The 19,787-nt window shown below is 38.8% G+C and overlaps 1 protein-coding gene across 5 annotated transcripts in view; it reads left to right on the forward strand.

Annotated features, from left to right (window-relative positions):
• Positions 1-19,787, forward strand: part of SLC4A4 (solute carrier family 4 member 4) — a 243,332-nt gene that overhangs the window by 215,646 nt on the left and 7,899 nt on the right. For all 5 annotated transcript variants that reach the window (XM_042470501.1, XM_042470504.1, XM_042470503.1 and 2 more), the window contains 6 exons: positions 9-81; positions 4,567-4,635; positions 8,997-9,170; positions 10,381-10,542; positions 14,435-14,531; positions 18,641-18,720. In XM_042470501.1, coding sequence (XP_042326435.1) covers positions 9-81; positions 4,567-4,635; positions 8,997-9,170; positions 10,381-10,542; positions 14,435-14,531; positions 18,641-18,684 — 619 coding nt within the window. In that variant the 3' untranslated portion in view covers positions 18,685-18,720. The remainder of the gene's footprint in view (positions 1-8; positions 82-4,566; positions 4,636-8,996; positions 9,171-10,380; positions 10,543-14,434; positions 14,532-18,640; positions 18,721-19,787) is intronic.

Genomic DNA, 19,787 nt, shown 5'->3' on the forward strand with positions numbered 1-19,787 from the left:
GGTTTCAGGGAGCAGAGAGTGACTGGAATTATCGTGTTTGTACTGACCGGCGTTTCAGTCTTCATGGCTCCTATCTTGAAGGTAAATATTCTTCTAACAGTTTTTGCCTCTATCCCATATACCACATGATGCTGGAAAAAACACAATAAGCAAGTTACCAGGAGACCAGGTTTAGCACTATAATTCTGGGTTTTTTAAAAATTTGCACTGCTCATACAGTTTGACAAATGCAGAAAATTCTTCTAAAATTGTGCAGAAATTCTTGTCATCTTTTACTGTAAGGAAAAAAGTTTACAGTATATGTATTGTTCCACAAATGGAGTTGAAATAAACAAAGGTTTACTATGGTCAAATGTATAGCATAGATGATGATGCTTCAGAAACAAAATTTAGCAAGTTCTAAGACCAGGCCTTAGATTTTCTGCACATACTTCATAGCTTGTCCATGTGTGCAACTTGCACACATCCTTCTGTAGAAGTTTGTTTCAAAGGTACTTTGGACAAAACGAAGTGAGAAATGTTCCATATGTGAAGAGCTAGGCTACACTTCTAAAAAGAAAACAAAAAAACATCACTGGTGTTTTCTGCACTTGCCTCTTGCACTCAATTCCTCCACCATCCTTTTCACAACATTCCTGGTTTGACATCAGGAATGTGTATTTGGGGTATTGCTAGCAGCTCCTCATCACAAGTTGCCCAGTCTTGAAATCATCAAGTATTACATCTGTACTGACCCTGTAGAGCTAAGCTACCATGCATGCTTAGAGTTTGCAAGATTATTAATGAAATGGGGAGTTCGTATCTTTCATGTGCCATTTTGGGTGATACCACCAAGAAAGCATTCCCGAGGAATTAGATCCATGCTCCAAACTATATGTGATGCAGAAGATCGGACCTTCTACTTTTAAAACCAGATCCCCCCCCCCCCCCCCCGACCTCCTAGTTTGGATTGGATTTCTTCATTTCTATCCCCAACATTCCATTTGGTCACATAATACGTTGCCATTCAACCCCCCTTTCCCTAAATCTTCTATGGAGAGGAAAACCTACAGGCATTGTGAGTCAAAGTGGTTCACAACAGATTAAAAACACACACAAAATATTCTTCAAAATTGTAGGACATTCAAATATGGAGAGAATATGGAATATTCATTTTTCCCTCATTGAAGAGAAATTTACATCAATTATTCATCTTTCAATGAGGGGGTGAAATAGCCAAGGATTTATATCTCTAGTAGAATACAAATTGAAAAGTGAGAGAAGACAGGTGATTACAAGATTCCTTGCAAAGAAAGAAAAAGCGAGGAGAGCATTATAGTTCAATTTTTATGGCTGTGTTTTCATACAGTTATGAACTTACTTATCTTTTCCTTTTTTCTATGGGAATATATTTTTGTGTGACTTTTTGTTGCATTGTGTCATGCTTTTTCTTTTCCCTGCAGTGTGTTATTTATAATCATTTTAAAGCAAGACTTGCTCCATTTTGTACATATCTCCATAGGATGTTTCTGGGGGTGGAGTAGAACTGCGTCATCCAAACCAGCACCAGTGGGAGTCAAGATTTTAGTGCCATCAGCAAAACTCCACTGTGTGTTCAAATTGCTGTAGGAACTGCTTTGCAAAATGTCTCACCACATGGTCTATAGGGTAGGCTTTACATCTTGCTGTGCCAACAGTAAATTGCATGGTAACTGTGCCAAGCCCAGGAAAGCTGTCACTCAAGAAAGCAAATGTATTAAAGAGTTTGACTTTCTGGCCACACATTCTCCTCCTGCTTGGCTTGTCAGATCTGTGTATAGAAATAACTTCCTGATAAAGATAAGGATAATCAGCTTTTTTTTAAATAAAAAAAATGACTCCCCCCTTCTCTTTTGAATTTTTTTATTGTTTAATTGCCAACAACCTCTGGACTGGACAGATTCCTCCAGCACTAAGACAGCAAGCGTATTTTAGGAACATAGAAAGCTGCCTTAAACAGAATCAATTGGTCTGTCTAATTTAGTGTTGTCAATGCCGACTGGCAGCTGCTCTACAGGATTTCAGATAAGGGTCTTTCCTAGCTGAAGTAGAGATGTTGGGGATTGAATCTGAGACTTGTTGAATGCAAAGTAGATACCTCACCACAGGGAATGCAGCCTTTCCACTTGGTTGTTTTGATTTAGGAAGGCAAGATGTAGAGATGTACTTCTAACATGGTAAAAGTAGTGTCAGTAAAACCTGTGTGTTTAGACTGTGGCAAAATTTTGATTTCTTTTTTGTTGGAAGGAGTGTGTAGCAGGATGGATACATTCTGTGAATACCATCTCTCATTTTTCTTTTAAAGAGTTCTGAGTACGTTGGGTGTTTCACCAATATACTGAGGTAAACAAAGTCAAGCTGTAAAAGGGATGAGCACACTTCCAAATACTGTATGCAGGGAACATGTGCCAAGAAGCTGAAACAACCCCAGTGGCTTGTCATGTGTCCCCAAGAATTTGGAATTACTCATCATCCCATCATGCTTTGTGTGTTTCTTGGAACAAATGCATATGTATTCATGAAGTGCCATAAGGTGTCCTGCAGTTGAACTTTGGCCATTACTTTGATACTCAAATGAAAGAAGTTGCACTAATGGAGTTTTCAAAAACCCCACAAAATTGTTGTTAATCAGTGTTTGAAATGAGAGATGCTGGCCTGACAGTCAACAAGGTATTCAGATCATATTAACATGTAGCTCAAATAATTTGTTTTTCTCTTGAAACCTCTGAATGCAGCTCCTGTAAATGTATATGTGAATCAGCTATTTTAACTGAATTGCATTTTCTACAAACTATGCCACTTCTTTTATACCAGGGGTGAGGAACATGTGACCCTCCAGATGTTGTTTGACTGCAGCATCATCTACTCTAGCCAGGATAGTCAGTGATGAAGGATGATGTGAGTTGCAATCCAACAGCATCTGAAGGCCACACGTTTTGCACCCCTGATTTAAGTCAGATGGTAATTGCATGCTTAAAATGGTGCTTGGTAGGTTTTAAATAAATCAAAGAGAAGCTCTGCAGAAACATATCCAAGGTCTGTCTATTCAGTGTCTTTCTAGCTCTGCATCCAGTGATGTATAGTTACTCTATAAAATTGTCTAGGAAACTGACCCAAACTAGTGTCATGTGAGTGAACTTAGACTTACTTAGTGGGAGTTTCTTTCTTTTTAACCACCACCCTCATCTTGTAGCCTGCCTTATATCACAAGACTTTTTAATGTAACAGAGAATAGACTTATAAGTTGTCACTCTCTCATTTCAGTTCTTTGTTCAGCAGTGCACTTTGAAATAATGAATGCTGTCTGTGAAAATAAATAACTACTTGTTAAGCAAGTTTACTGAATAACCAGTGTCTGCCATTTAGTGGCTACACTTCTTTTTTAAGTGCCGGATTCTGTTTCAGAAATATTCTTTAAAATGCTCATTACTTTGTGCGTTGGAAATGTTCAAATATGCTATATTAATTACTTTTAAACCATTTTTAAGTATGTTATTTTCCATTAGCTTCATTTCATCTTTACAAAGTGTAACTATAGCAGGAACCTCCTTGCTTAGTTTTAAAATCTTTGTTGTTGAAATAATTGTTGAAAGGATGTAGTATTCTTACCACAATAGGGAGTTGCATTGCTTTTCTCAGCAAGAGGTTTGTTGTGTACTGAATTCTGTGATTTATAGTTATTTGTGTAGTTATTCATTTATTGTGGTATAAGATCATTATGTGCTTTGTAACGGCTGTGTGTGCAGACATATTTGTGCAAACCCTTGAAAAGCTCAAGGGTATTTTTTTGGGGGGGGGGGATATTCTGTGATTCTTAGGGTTGTAAAGAAGGACTTCAGGGTCAACTGACCAATTTTATGGTCTATTTATGATAATATACCACTGGTAAATTAGGCACTTTCGTTTTTGTTTTGATCTGATAATTCATTTAAATAGGTTGACTGGCATTCTGTTCAATATTTGCATAATTATGTATCTCGTAATTTCTAGGATTCTTGTTTATGGTTATTAATGACTGAACATGACCTCAAAAAACTACCTTTTAGGCCACTCAGTGCCCCAACCAAAGGGTTTTTGAGGTGTTGTAGATTGAAGGACTGGGAAAAGACAATGGCAGCATTCTTCCATTTGTGGGGTGTATTGAGACAAACCACTGCAGCAGGACCCGTCTCTCCAGTTTCCCATCTCAGTGTGACCCATGACTGGGAGAGCAGTGCAGTTGTCATTTCCCAGCACCCTGATGTGCAGCATCTTGGAAACCATTTAGCCAGGCTGTTGCCTGGCTTAATAGGTAGATTTTGGGGGTGGGGGGGTGGGGTCAAAAGGAGCTACAGTACATAGCTCTGTCATCATAACTACATTTGATGGTGCAGAATTTTGTCTGTTGTTTTCTTAATGAAGCAGTCAGTAATCAATAACAGAAACATCAAGGAGTATTCACCTATCTTTCAGCAAGTCTTACATGTTTAAACATGAATGAACTCTGTTTCCTATAAATTGCTTACTTCTCTTCTTTTTGCTTTCTTTCCATCTTTACCCTTCTCACAGTTTATCCCCATGCCTGTGCTCTATGGAGTGTTTCTATATATGGGTGTCGCATCACTTAATGGAGTGCAGGTAAGTTTTCTCCTTAGCAACAAAGGTTCTTCTTGTAGGTGGAGCAGACCTGATAAAGGCTTCTGTCAGGAAAAAAAATTGTAAATATTTGTCAAAAAGTTCTCCTTCCCATGTATTTGAAGTAGGTCATTCCAACTCTTGTAAAAGCACATGGCACAATTTACCACTTAGCCATTAAGCTTGTCCAGGTTGCACCCACTCCCTAAGCTTTTTGTTATTTCCCCTCCTACACACTTACAGAATTCACCCCTTTCATCCTCTACATCATTTTCATTGAAAGAGTATTACAAACCATTGGCCAACAGTGTCCAAATTTGATTCCACTCCCCCAAATAAAACTTTGTGTAGCCTGTCATGAAGAGACAAATGCACAAAGTGCAAGATATGGCTAGATGGTTTTTAAATGATAAATAAATTATCATTGATTAGGAGAGAAAACGCTCATAAGAAGAATAAGCAGTTGTGTGGCTGCTTATACAGCTGAAGTTAGTTTTCTTGAGCACTGCTTCCTCTAATTCCTGAACAGATTGAAGTTGATAATGGTTGTCCTGACATAATAGTATGTGAGGTTTGTTGCCCATAAACCTGGCAAAGATGAAACCCCCACTTTAATTTGCTTGGCCATTTGTATCGTGTCCTGTGTCCAAAGATTTCAGAGTGGCATATAATGAAATCAGTTTTAACAGTCTAAAACAATTTAAAACAGTTGTTATAATTGAAGTAGATAAAAACTTTAATCTGAGAAATTAAAACAAAATTGATTTAGAACCAGTTAAAACTGAACAGTCCAGAACCAGTTAGAAGAGTCTGAGATAACTTAAAAGTAATGTTCACATGCAAATTTGGATTGTATCAACTGGACCAAAGGCTCTAGAAGAGAGACAGGCTTTTAGTTTATGATAGCATGAGAACAGTGCTGTGCTATTGGGCTTCTTAAGCGATAGTTGTTCTTGTTTGCCCTCAAGTCATCTTCAGTTTATGAAAGTGAACCTATTGCTTTTTTTGTTGTTGCAAGATTTGTTCAGAGGGGGGTTTGCCATTGCCTGAGAGAGTATGACTTGCCCAAGTACACTCAGTGGGTCTCCATGGCCAAGTGGAGATTTGAACTCTGATGTCTCAGGGATGGAGTCCAGCATTCAAGCCCCTACACCATGTTGGCTCTTCCTTTAAGGAGAGGATACTCCATATCCAGGGTGCCACAACAAAGTGGGGGGTTCTCTCTCGCTCTCTCTTTTTGAATATTGAGAAAATGCCTCTCCTCAGAATTAGTTCCTCTCCTTAAACAGATTAGCATAGTCTTTTTAAAAGACTCTTCAACTCACCAGCCTCCCTCAGCCACCAGTCCAGTGAATTGTAGAAGCTATACTCAAACAAATCTAGTGGGCAGCAAGTTGAGGTAGGGTTGGTCTGGCATTTTAAACTTGCACAAAGGAAAGCTGGTTATATTTACTTTCTGGCAATTTGTTAATTACATTGCTCTTCTCTGTTTAATAGTGAGGGCTAGGGTGAAGAGTACGTGTTTTGTGTTCATTCACAGAGATTTATTTGGGCCACTTTTAATATAGGCCTAGCTTTCATTCCCTAAATTGAGATTAATTTTTTTCTTTCAGGGTCAGCCAGCATCAGGCTACAATCCAGGGCACTGCCAAAGAACACACAGTGCATTGTTCATGATCACTCATCCTTGGGGTCTTTACTGAGGCCATCACTAAAACAGAGGCAAATGAGGAAGACAGAGGATGGGGTGCTGTTTTTTCAGTCACTAGTTCTTAGCATAGGCATTGGTAGTGTTAGGGAATTAACCAGAGATGACTGTGTATATTTTCATAGAACACTTCCCTGTGGCTTCTCACATTTCCACAACAGTTTAGTTCCAGGTAAAAATTGAGCTGCACATCATCCTGTCCCAGTATCAGCTTCAGTGTGTACACAGAGCTCTCTGCATAGTAGGAATTTTCTCTGCCTCCCTTTCAGTGACTGGTAGAGTTCTGTGCACATATTAGAATTGCACTGAGGAACGATTCTTCACAGTATCAAACATAATAGGGTATTCCCATCTATCCTCATCTCACATCTTTGTCATATTTTAAGCTGCCTTGGGAGGGTTGTGCACCTTCAAAGTCTTCTTAAATAAATATGTGGTGCTTATTGATGCCTTTCAATATTGGATATTCCTATAGGTAATCACATTTGCTCTCTCTATATATGAATTGTGGTGATCTCTCCATTAGCCTTCAGTGCAGGAGCTCTTCTTGATTTAGCTGTAATATCTAGTGTGACTTACAATGTGATTCCTCCCAGTTGCTTGGTAGAGTTTCCAGGCCAACACGGGAACCTGATACTGGCTTGGAAATTTTCTCTCTGCCAGATTTATGTGCCAAGTAATATAAAAGAGAATTGATGGTTCCTCCTCTTTCAATGAGAGATAATAGATTTTTGAGGAACTTACCAGCTCATGAAAATTTTCCTTATATTTAGGATGGGAATAACTTGAGAACATAAAAATCAAATGGGAGAGAAACTGAAACAAACAGATTTATATTCCTCAAAAGTCTGGTTTTGAGTGAGCCTGTATTCAGACATGCAGATGCTGAATTAGGATTGCCATGCTTTTTTTTTTACCTGAGAGGCTTCTTATCTTTAACATATGGTGGACAGATACACATTGGATTCCCTTGCTCTGAATAGCAGTGCCTGCTGAATTTGGGCAGTGTGTGTGTTTGGGAGAGAGAATTTCTTTGCACTTAGTTTTTGAAGAATTACCAGAATTCAGAAATTCTTCCATGTCTGGGAAGTAGGGTTTAAAGAATTTAGATTCAAGAAAAAGCAAAGCTGTTTCATGGCTGTGCCCAACACTGAAGAAAGTACTAGCTCCCCCCCCCCCCCCCCAATTTGATATGTGCAGTTGATATTCGCTGTCCATACTGACACTGCATGACTGGGGTGATGGTCTCCAAAAACCAGTTTGACTGGTGAAATTCTCAAATGTAGGCATGGACTAGGGTGGTTAGTAAAAACCCATCACAAAGGAAATGTGAGCTTTTAAAACTAGATTGTTGTCTGGCACAGATTAAAATTCAAGGCAGTGAAGAATTCTTGTTTTATCTGTGGCCACTCTGATACTCAAAAATGCTTCTTTGTCAAACATTAGTTTACCTTTGCTTTAAATAATACGGTCGGCCCTTCTTATACACGGATTTTTTATACACGGATTCAAGCATACATGGTTTGAAAATGTTCCAAAAAAGTATAAATTTACCTTGATTTTCCATTTTTTATAAGGGACACCATTTTGCTATGTCATTATATCTAATGGGACTTGAGCATACACTGATCTTGTTATACACGGGGGATCTTGGAACCAATGCTATTTTAGGCTGCATCAATAGAAGTACTGTATAGTGTCTAGATCAAGAGAAGTAATAGTGCCACTGTATTCTGCTTTGGTCAGGCCCCACCTAGAATATTGTGTCCAGTTCTGGGCGCCACAATTCAGAAAGGACATTGAGAAACTGGAGCGTGTCCAAAGGAGGGCGACAAAAATGGTGAAAGGTCTGGAAACCATGCCCTATGAGGAACGACTTAGGGAGCTGGGGATGTTTAGCCTGGAGAAAAGAAGGTTGAGAGGTGATATGATCGCCCTGTTTAAATATTTGAAGGGATGTCATATTGAAGAGGGAGCAAGCTTGTTTTCTGCTGCTCCAGAGAACAGGACCCGGAACAATGGATGCAAGCTGCAGGAAAAGAGATTCCACCTGAACATTAGGAGGAACTTCCTGACAGTAAGGGCTGTTCGACAATGGAATGCACTCCCTCGGAGGGTGATAGAGTCTCCTTCCTTGGAGGTCTTTAAACAGAGGCTGGATGGCCATCTGTCAGGGATGCTTTGATTTGGATTTCCTGCATGGCAGGGGGTTGGACTGGATGGCCCTAGTGGTCTCTTCCAACTCTATGATTCTATGATTCTATGAAACCCCAGCGTATAACAAGGGTCCACTGTACTTTAAATCAAGTCATTGGCAACAGTAGATGTAAGAAAGAGAGAAAGGGAATCAGGAGGTTGGCAGTGAGGGATTCTTGATGAATGGGGGTGTAAAGGTGGTGATGGGTGACCTACAAATTTGATTTAGCTCAGAAACTAAGCCAAGCAATTTTTGATGTTGGAGGGATCATTACTGGGGAACAAATGTCTGTGATCACATTGGTGCTCTTGGGGATGGAATTCTGCCATTTTTGCTTCTCAGAGTCAAAATGAGATTGGGACATTGCTGATTCATCAGTTAAGTGCTAGAAATAAAGCTGCTGTCTATTTTTTTTCTGCATCAGTGCATGCCAGTGAACTCTTCTCTCCTCCACCTTAGTTCATGGATCGTCTGAAATTGCTCTTGATGCCTCTCAAGCACCAGCCTGACTTTATCTACCTACGGCATGTGCCCCTCCGCCGAGTCCACCTCTTTACTTTCCTCCAGGTGGTATGCCTGGCTCTCCTTTGGATCTTGAAGTCTACAGTGGCTGCTATTATATTCCCAGTCATGGTAGGTTGGCATGATCTGAACTGCATACCACTGAATCCCTTTTCTCTACTTATAGACATTGGAAGTGTATATGCAGCAGGTCCACACAATTTCATTCCCTAGCCTCCTTCACTCTGTCCAAGTACCAAAATAAATGAATATATTTACATTTTTATTTAATTATAATTATTTACTAACACTATATTAAACAGAGAATGAGAAAAGTAATTGTCTTTCTGAAATTAAAAAGTAATAATAATCTATTTTAGAGTGCCTGTTCTGTATTCCTCAAACTTTCCTGTATATATAGATAATACATTAATAATATAAAATGCAATGGACGTATCTGTTTATATTTTAAATAAATTCATTTACTTTTAAATTCATTAACTTATTGACAGTAATTAATTTATGATTAAATAATTAATTAACATTCATTTGCATATACCACCACAGCCATCATTTGTATCTATGGCTAGTGAGTGAAGATATCCAAAGATTCAGGTTTGCTGGAGCAACTTATGGATAATGCTTGTGCTGCACTGAATTATTTTTTAAATACCATCAAAAGTGGCTAATTTCAGCTGCCCATAGAATGCGGCAAAATTCATAATGTGATTTACTTATCAGCCTTATTTAAAATGTATAAAAGTAAAATAATACAACTGGACTAAGACTAACTTAGGTCTGTACTACTTCACCATAGTAAAGTAGTACATTCTCCGATGCAAGAATGGGAGAAGTAAGGAGTTATATTCTTTTCCCACAGTATCTGTGGCAGGTTAACACTATCTGCCTAGATACTGTGTCCTTTTACACTAATTAGAAGATGACTCAAACAAAAGCAGCTGGTGGCTTTAAGGTTAATGGGATGGTGAATCTGGTCCAGTTTTAAACACAAATTTTAAAGGAGCTATCTAAGATTCAGATACTAGCCCACAAAATAGCTTCTTCATCTAATAGTTTAAAGAATGGATAAAAACCCAAAATGGATTGACAATACCACTGATATGGAATCCTTTAGCCCCCATTAGATCCAAGAAATCATAAGCTTGAATGTGAGTGGCAGAGCCCTCAATTTCCAGTCTGACCTGAGCTTATTGTAGTATCAGATCCCAAATATGGTCAACCCTTTCTTTGCTATCTGAGGCAAAGAAGGTAAGTTTTAAACTGAACCTGTGGGGGAAACAGCTTCATGACAGTAAGGGAATGCTAAATTCTGTTCTAATAGATCCTGGCACTCGTGGCGGTCAGAAAGGCCATGGACTACTTCTTCTCCCAGCATGACCTCAGTTTCCTCGATGACGTCATTCCAGAAAAGGACAAGAAGAAGAAGGAGGATGAGAAGAAAAAGAAGAAAAAGAAAGGCAGCTTGGATAGTGATAATGATGATGTAAGGCCATTTTCACCATGTTAAAGATATTCTTGTTTGTTTGCACCCCTGCCTAGTTTGTGGCAGCTCTACAGGTTTGGATTATACAAATATACTCAACTTCATTTCATCCCACCCCACGAAGCTCAAAGTTCTTGGGCATTATTAAGCTTCTCAGGCATTGGGGAAAAAAAAAACTACATGGGGATTTGACATGACATTGCAGGACTAATAACAATGCTGTGCATGATTTGCAATCCACCATGAGGGGATGAATAGGATAAAAGGCTAGCAGTGATTTCTAGAGCTTTCAAACCAAATTTTGGTAACCCTGTTTTTTTAGACTTCAGCTCTCAACCACTGTCCATTCTGGCTTGGTGATGCTGGAATTTGTAGTCCAAAAATAGTAATTTTCCCAGGGTGTTTCACATGCAGAAAACATTTCATATTTGAGCTAGTAGATGCTTAACAGAAAGCTTCACAGCCCCCTCCCTGAAGCTAGCCAAGAAGGGAAGAAATTGTGTACAATGAGATGGAATATGCAAATTTTGATCAATTTGGAAAAAATATTTACTCAACCTAGAATTTGGATTGCCTACCTTTTAATTTTCAGCTTTTTATTTTTAAACTTTTGTGAGATACCTCAAGTTGGGAGAAAGGTGGCATACAAATTAATTAATTAATTAATTAATTAAAATAATTGCCCTAAGGAGAAAACATACACATCCGTGGTTGTGCTGTTAATCTGCATAAAGAGAACTTTGAATACTTCTGCCCACATATATATGCAATTTGCCTCACGGTTCCTTGATAATTTCTGTTTGTCCACATCACTGCTGCTCAACACCAAGGGAATTCTGATGTGGGGATCCCATCAGACAACTGAGTATGTGGTTGTTTCCACTTTTGTCTGGCAGTATAGGATGATCAATTGAAAAGACAAACTTTAATGGGAAAGTTAATGCAAGTGTTAAGCATACATCTTACCTGAAAAACTTGTGGGGGTGAAGATTGTGTGCATTCAGCCAAAATTGAAAGTGACCTCATATTTGTCTGGTGGCATTGCATCACACCCAAAGTTATATATTGTCTCTGTTTGTATGAGCAGTCTTACGTTCCTACTTAAGTTTCTCAAATGTCTGTAGACTCCAGGGACTTACCTCATCACTTCACTGATTTGACACTGGTACCACAGGGCTTCCTGTCCCCTGCATTTCCATTCCCCTCCAAAATGGTCTATAACTCAGTAAATGTCTTTGTACATGCACATAATTTCCCTTTGGAGCACACCCAGATGAGTGGTTCCACAGCAGTTAAGAGAATTGCTGCTCTCAGCAATACTGATTGATGGTCCAGTTCACACATTGTGTTGCCCTATGCTGGGGTACGCAAAGTGTGGCCCTTGGGCTGCATGTGACATTTGCAATCCCCCCAGAAGCTCCTCAGAGCCCTCCACATTTTTTTAAAAAATCAGGCTGATTTGGGCGGGGGGGTGCCCCCAAACTACCCCAAACGCAGCAGTTTACTCCACTAATCCCACAAACCTCCCCAAAATATTTATTTATTTATTTATTTAGGTATTTATATCTCACCCTTCAGCCCTAATGGCACTCAGGGCGGCTTACAATATTATTTTTAATCAGACAGTTCCCTGCCCTCAGGCTTACAATCTAAAAGACACGAAACAAAAGGAGAAGGGAATGATGGAGGGAAAGAAATAATAGAAAAGAAAAAAAAATACCAAAAATTAGCCCAAGTGGCAGTTGGAAGTGACAGCATGTCATTTTTTAGTTTGCTAGAATGTGCTGCTGCAGCCCATAGGAAGGAAAAATGGTTCTGCCCTGTTTTCAGTTGCACACCCCTGACTTATATGAAAATGTTCCCAGTGTGGTATTATGTGACTAAGTCATTCAGACCCTTGCTTTGCAACCTTACCATTTTTAGTATATTGGGAGATAACGTTTCCAAAAACGTTTATTTCTCTTAGCAAAGTGTACTGAAATGTGACACTTCTTCCTCGTACTCCTTGTATATTAAATTTTTTAATTCCCAACTTGACATTTTTTTTCCATATTTCCTTGTTTTAGCCTGCTTTTCAGATTATAAAAATGCAGTGGCAGCCATCCTCACTACTACCAATGAAGATATTCTTTCTGAGTATTCTTTCACTTTTGTTTTCTTTCTCCCCCCCGGATATGTTCCGCTGGATTCTGTATTCAGTATGCTTTCGGTGACCCTGCAGCTGCAAGAGGAGTCTTTAGTATTGCTTTTGCTGTAACCTAATTCCAAGCTTTTGAACTTGCAGACAGATGCTTACTTATATGCTTACCTGAACATGTGCCTTAGAATGTATTGAATTGTTTTTCCTTACGTAACTTACAGTATTAAGAAAAACGTCAACTGTGCATTCAGGTGGGATTCTACCAAGATTCACTATTACAGCCTTCAGCATCCCCACATGGTGTTAAAGGAGAGGAAAGCTTGTAGAAAGTTTTTATTTAAAGGCAACTCATGTGAGGTGCTATCCAAAGGCTAGTCTGCTAGCTCTCCATGATCACAGCCTAGTTGGATAACGTTGTTGCTAGATTCCCAAGAAAGCCTGGGGATCAGTACTCCCAGCACTGTTGCCTTTTCATATCAAGGCATGTGACTTTGTAGGAAGCTCCATACTGGAAGCAGTACATTGAAAAATGAGAAGCTCATAGATTATGCATCACAGCTGAGATGCAACATAGCGCAGTCTGTTTTAAACATTTTTGTTGGTTGTGCTCAACTCCACCCTAATTTCTTTCTGACATTAATTACTCCCAAGACAAATAAACATGAATCTGCCTTGTAGGTTAGATACACCTCAAACTCAGGCTGAGCAGAACCAGAAAGTAATACAGTACCAATTCAGGAAGTTTCTGAGACCTGGGGTGGGGTAGCTGAGAAAGAGAAGGGATAGCCATCTTAGAGGCTTATCACACAAGAAAACAAAGCAGAAATGGATCCAGAGAGTGATGATTTTCTGTGCACCTTACCACATGACATTGTAGCGCTTCAGTTCTCTTCCCACAGGAGTTGGTTGTAAAGGTGTCTTCTGTCAAATGGATTTTCCAGCGTAAAAAAAAAGTACTTTTACAACCATCTACATCGTGTGGTAAAGCACAGAGAAAGCTACTGTCCTCCAGCTCTGTTTCTACTCTGTTTTCTTGTGCAATAAAGCTCTTAGTTTGTTGAAACAGAAAAACAAAATTTCTATGCCTTAAAGACAAATGGCATATTTATTTGGCATGAGCCATATCCTGTAGTCCACAAAAGGTTATTCTAAATAAAACATGTTAGTCTTTAAGGTGCTTCAAAATTCTTTGCTCTTTGTATTAATTGGGGAAGGTCTTTGTGCTGTGGTATTCTGCTCCACAACCTTTATACTGCAGTGGTGGAGTACGCAATCTTCATTGAGATTGCAACAATCTCCTTTTGTTTTTTTGTTTGAAGTAGATAACTTCTAGATCTGCAACAAAGCCTGCTATTTCAGCCAAATTAAATAGTGCATCCTTGTGGCAACTGCTTCAACCTTCTCTAAAATCAACAGATCACATCCATCTGGTGGAGAATAAATGAGATTAGCAAGAAATACATATCCCTATTGCCCTAGGCCTCATGCAAGGTGAATTCTTTAATTGAATGGCATTAAAGTGCACTGAAGAGCATTGTGCGTGGTTATTTCTTTAACTGCCAGCAGCAGCAGATGGACGTGTTGCTGAGCATGAAGCTGCCATTAAAGCAATGGGAAACGGATGCAGAATCCCTCAAATGCCAGAACTGGGCTGGTATGCTCTGTGAATAATCTGTGGGGATAGTAAGAGAGAAAGAGAGTGCAAGCGCAATGGAGAAATTCTAAGAAATGTTGTGCACGTTTCTTTCACAGTCTGACTGCCCTTACTCAGAAAAAGTCCCAAGTATTAAAATTCCAATGGACATCATGGAACAGGAACCTTTCCTAAGTGATAGCAAACCTTCCGACAGTGAGTAGAACTAACATCTTGCATGCCTGCTTCAATCTGAATTGCATTTCCAAAAAAAGCAGATATAGAAAGATATATTTCTATATATATTTCTATATCTGTGTATACTTTTAATATTAATTGATATATATTTTTCAAAAAAGCCTTGTTCTGTAGATGTTTTCGTTGTTTCCCTCTCGTATTTTTTTTAAAAAAAACAGGCTTCTTATGCAGCATGTAAGCTTTTTGCTGGCTTTTAAAAAATATTTTTGCTTTTTAAAATGTACATATACTGTGGGTTTCTCCCCGCTCTTTTTCTTCCCTTCTTTGTGCCTCCACTTTTAATTGCTTTTATCCAGCTGCTGACAGGTTGATCGCTAGTGTTCTCTCTCTTTTTCTCTCTTTCTAATCCTCCAAATTGTCCAGCCTATTTCTTGCATGAAATATTCATTTCCCCCTCCCCAAATGTGAATGCACGCACCTTCTAATTCTCTTTGCTGATCTCCTTCCTTGCTGGCTAATAGAAGTAGCACCACTGTCTCTTGGTGTTTGTTTCCTTAGGATATCTGCTTGGTCACCCTCCAAAATCAGAACTTCAACATAATATGTGTCTGTCACATCTTTTTTACTTAAAGAAATAGGTTATTGTGTGAATCATTTAGCACTATTAACACACTTGTCTTCCTTTAGGAGGCTTGAGTTACATTCACTTCTTTCTTGTCCAGTATTTAAATCTGTGCTAACATCCACAGAGTGATTACATTTTTCATTTAAAAACAAGCATCCCCTACCCACTTCTCCCTGTCTCTACCAATTCCCTTGTCTATTCTTTGTTGCTTTCACTTTATTGAGAAAAATGGAAGCCCAAAGGCAACAGTTCTTACAGGTCTGTGTGTATTTTGCCGAATAGGAGGGATTGTGCAAAGCTTGTTGTGGAATAATATTTTGCTTTGTAACAGCCAAACCAAAGGAAACCAGCTTGCTCTTTGCAAATAGACCCCACTTGCTTAATATTTTAGAAGTGGCCCAATCTGAATGTTGCCCTCTTTTTTGAAATGCCTAATTTCAGCACGTTATGGAATTCACTTTAAAAGTGGATTAGACAAATTCCAACAGATCAAATCTGAAATATTCCTGGAAAACTGTTATATTTTGACCATATCATGAGAAAGCATGAATTGTTGGAAAAATATAATGATGCTAGGAAAGTTAGAGGGCAGTAGAAATAGAGGAAGACCACATGCCAGATGGTTGAGCTCAATCAGAGAGGCCACGGGGCTGAACCTGCAGGACCTAAACAGAGCAGTGGATGACAGAAAGGTCTTGGAGATGTCTCATCCACAGGATTGTCATGAGTCAAGGTTGACTCAAGGGCAGTTAATAATACATTGTACACAAAGGCATTTGGTGGCTTCATCTTCAGGTGAAATGCACAGATTCTTTAGCACGTGGAAGACAGAACGAGATTAAAACCAGACAGTTTTTATGTTACCGTTACTGGAAGACAGCTTAGAAGATTTATTTTGAAGCTCTGAGCTAGAACAACCTCTCTTCATGCTATGTGCATCCATAAATAAATCAGACCTACCTCTTAGTAAATTGGATTGCTGCTACAAACAAATTCCCACTCCTGATCCGTTGTATTTCCCTGCATAAAGTCAACACACCAGCCAGCTTGATATCAACAGTAGCCACACTGCAGGATTACCATACACTAACTCCTCAATCCGAGTGCAAAGTGAGTACAACAAAACCGAGCGACTTCATAAGACTGGTATAACTCACATTTTCTCAGCCATAGCCTCTCGTTTTCCATTACTGGGTATGATCTTGATGGGTCTTAAATGATAAGGTCTAGGAGAAGAAAGAATTTTTAAATACATCTTCTGAGTTAGAAAGATCTCCACTACTACCTTTCATGTTGCAAGAGGCACGTTGCTGCCCCTTGGATTTCTCTTTTGTTCATTTATAAATAGGGCAGCAATCACTTTTCATAATTGGAGGCATTTATTTGAAATGAATGAGAGAGTCATTCTAAAATCTAAAATCTAGTTGTTAACCGCCCGGATTGGTTTGCCAGAGGGCGGTATACAAATAAATATTATTCTTATTATTATTATTCTTATTATTCTTATTATTCTTAATATTATAGTTGCTTACAAAACAAATGGATGAAGTGCCTTGTATCTTGGTATCTGAAGTAGACTTAGGCTTTCTTAATGAAAGCAGGGAATCTGGGGATATGCCATATATAGTATGGGGGGACTGTTTCACTTTGCCTCCCTCCAGGTACCCAAGGCAATATATCATGACTTGTAACTATTGATAACTCCAACCTCCATACGTTTGTCCAAGTCTCTTTTAAAGCCAACCAAGTTTGTAGCCATCGCTACATCTTGCAATGATGAATTCCACAGTTTAACTATGTGCTGAATGAGGAAGTATTTCTTCCTTTTATCTATCCTAAATTCTGCCCTTCCCATTTATCGTCACATATTGACCCTCTTTGTAATATGAGAAAAGGTAAAAGCCCTTTTCCCTTATGTACTTTCTCCACAACATGCATAACTTTAAATACCTCTGTAATGACTTCCCTTACCTGTCTTTTTCAAAGCTAAACAGCCATTGATGTTGTAACCTTTCTTCATAGAGGTGTTGCTTCAGCCCCCTTATCCTTTTGTTTGCCCTGTTCTGTATCTTTTCCAGCTCTACAATATCCTTTTTGAGATGTGGTGACAAGTAGGTTTAATAATCTTGATTTTCTAATCTGAATGCACTTCTGTGCCTTTGTGATTTACCTCTTACCCATTTGTAATAATCAGATCATCCTACTGTTGTATGCTGTGAGCATACAAACTGTACTGTACATTTTGGGCATGGAAAGGGGTGGTGTGGTGATTGCATGGAATGAAGGATGATATTGATTGGCTAGGTAATCAAAAAAGAAGGTAAGTATTTAAATATTTAGATACAGGAAGTATAAATATATAACAAAATTCCACTCATGGTGGAAGAAGGTGTTTGAATCTGGGTAAACATGGTGTCAGCAAAATTGTGAATGTACTAAACATTTGGTAATTTTTAAAATCTCCTTCTTATCAGAACTGAAAGTCCCTCTTCTCAACCTCATCTCATTTTAAGAGAGATCCTCCATTTTTTTCAGAATATGGATGAGAAAGGAAGCTCGAACAGGATTAAGGCTCATTTTCCAAAATTTGTCCATAATTAATCCTTTGATTGCATACTGGAGCTTCCAGTCACAAAACTATAGCCCATCTTTCCTTTTCAGCTATCTGCTCCCACGTATTTAATTTATATGAAGAGTTTGGAAAGGAAAGTATTAATTTTTGGAGAAACACAGCAACACATGTTATCAGTTTTACATGTATCTGTGTCCAACACATATCTCCACATTCCTCAACATCTAAATTGTTAAAGAATCTTCAGTTTTGTTTTAGATATAGGATTCAGTCCACTTCAGAGCAGACCCACTACAGTTATGACATCTCTCAAATCTGTCCAAGTCAGAATTGATTTGGATTATGTTTAAATCCAGAGCATATCTCCAGTTGGAACTGATATGGAGCAGATAGAAAACTGCATTTTGACATACACATTATTCATGATGTAGATCTTTGTAGGAATCATTAACAGTGAGATTAAACTGGATAGGTACCTTTCACATGACATCTCTGGCACATAGCTTCTTTGCTGACTCATGTTGTTTATCTTGTACTTCCTTCCTTGTGGTCCTGGGTTTGTTTGGTGGCACACAGTTTCTGTCTCCACTGGACAAAGATTTAAGATCCAGTGGATATATGCCTTGCTGATCACAAAGTAACTCAATAAAGTTTTGAGTTTTTTGCATCTGATGTTTTATTGCCTCTAAATAACATGTGCATATTACAGTAGCTATAGTCTTGTGCAATGGGACATTTGTCCAGCACAGCTCTCCATTCTGAGTATGAGTATTAGCTCTTGTGCTATTGAGATCAGAGCAGTGTTGGAGAACTGATAGCCAGGCTGGTGGCTATAAAAGGTTTTATTTAAGTTGCTTTGAATGTGTTTATTTTAAAAAAGCGGGACAGAAATATCTAAAACAAATATTTTTTAAAAAATTTCTGACACAGGAGAAGAATCACCAACATTCCTTGAACGCCATACTTCATGCTGATAAAATTCCTTACCTCCACTCCCACACAATGCCAAGGTAAGGATCTTTATGGTCTGTGATCTTAAAACATAGCCAAAGCTCTGCAAAGGGTGGGTTTCAACTCCAGTGCAGAATACATACCATCTGGTTGATTTGCACTGCAGTTGGTAATGAAAGAAAATGGATGTTAACAAAATTTGGGTGCTGAAAAATGAAACCTGATGAAACACTTCTTTAAAATGTTTGGTATCATTGAAGCATCAATTTCCTCTGTGACAAAAAAAATACTTTCTTAAATGCTAATACGTACTCTTAAATGAAGTTTGCCCGAGCCAGTAGAAACCAGAGAATATGTGGTGATGTTGGGATTTACTTAATTAAATTAGTGCATTATGCCTTGAAGAATGATAATGATATAAGAGTCTTAGGGGATTATCACACGGAGGATCTTACTGTGGGCAAAACATTCCTGAAGTGTTTCGGAAGCATGAAGCTATTTTTTGAATAACTGGATCTTATTAATGGTTTCTGTGTGAAAGCTTTGTTGACGGGAGAGAAGCAGGACGCCTCAATGACGTTTTAGAAGCACAACGCGCTATCACACCATCACGCTTCAGAAACATTCAGGAACATTTTGTTAATGGTAAGGCTCTGTGTGATAAGGTCCTTAGAATTGAAAGAGACCAGTAGGCCAGGTCATTTCTCACTCGTTTTGACTAGACCACCCAGAGTTTGGAAAAGTTATTCTATGTAGTACAACCTATGGAATCCCTTCCCACCATGGCACAAAACCATATTGATGGGAAATTCTAGAAGTTGTCCAAAAACTATATTTTCTCAATTCTGCCTCCCTCCACCTTTGAATTAGAAAACAGGGTAGCCCCAATCAGCTGGCCTTGTAAATGTTTTTCCCCAGTGGAAGATGACCATTTGATGTCCAGTCTAGAGGTGGATATTAGCATATCAAAGCTCAACACTTCTCATACTGAAAACACACACTCTCCTGAACTTTACTTGAATTCAGTGTTGCGTAGACCCCTATTATATTGGTTGCTGCGTCCATCCTCCAGTTAAAGCAGAGGTGGGAAAAGTGTAGCCTACTGATCACATGTGACTCCTGGGCC

The sequence above is a fragment of the Sceloporus undulatus genome, chromosome 5, assembly GCF_019175285.1.
Source record: "Sceloporus undulatus isolate JIND9_A2432 ecotype Alabama chromosome 5, SceUnd_v1.1, whole genome shotgun sequence".
Classification (NCBI taxonomy): Eukaryota; Metazoa; Chordata; class Lepidosauria; order Squamata; family Phrynosomatidae; genus Sceloporus; species Sceloporus undulatus.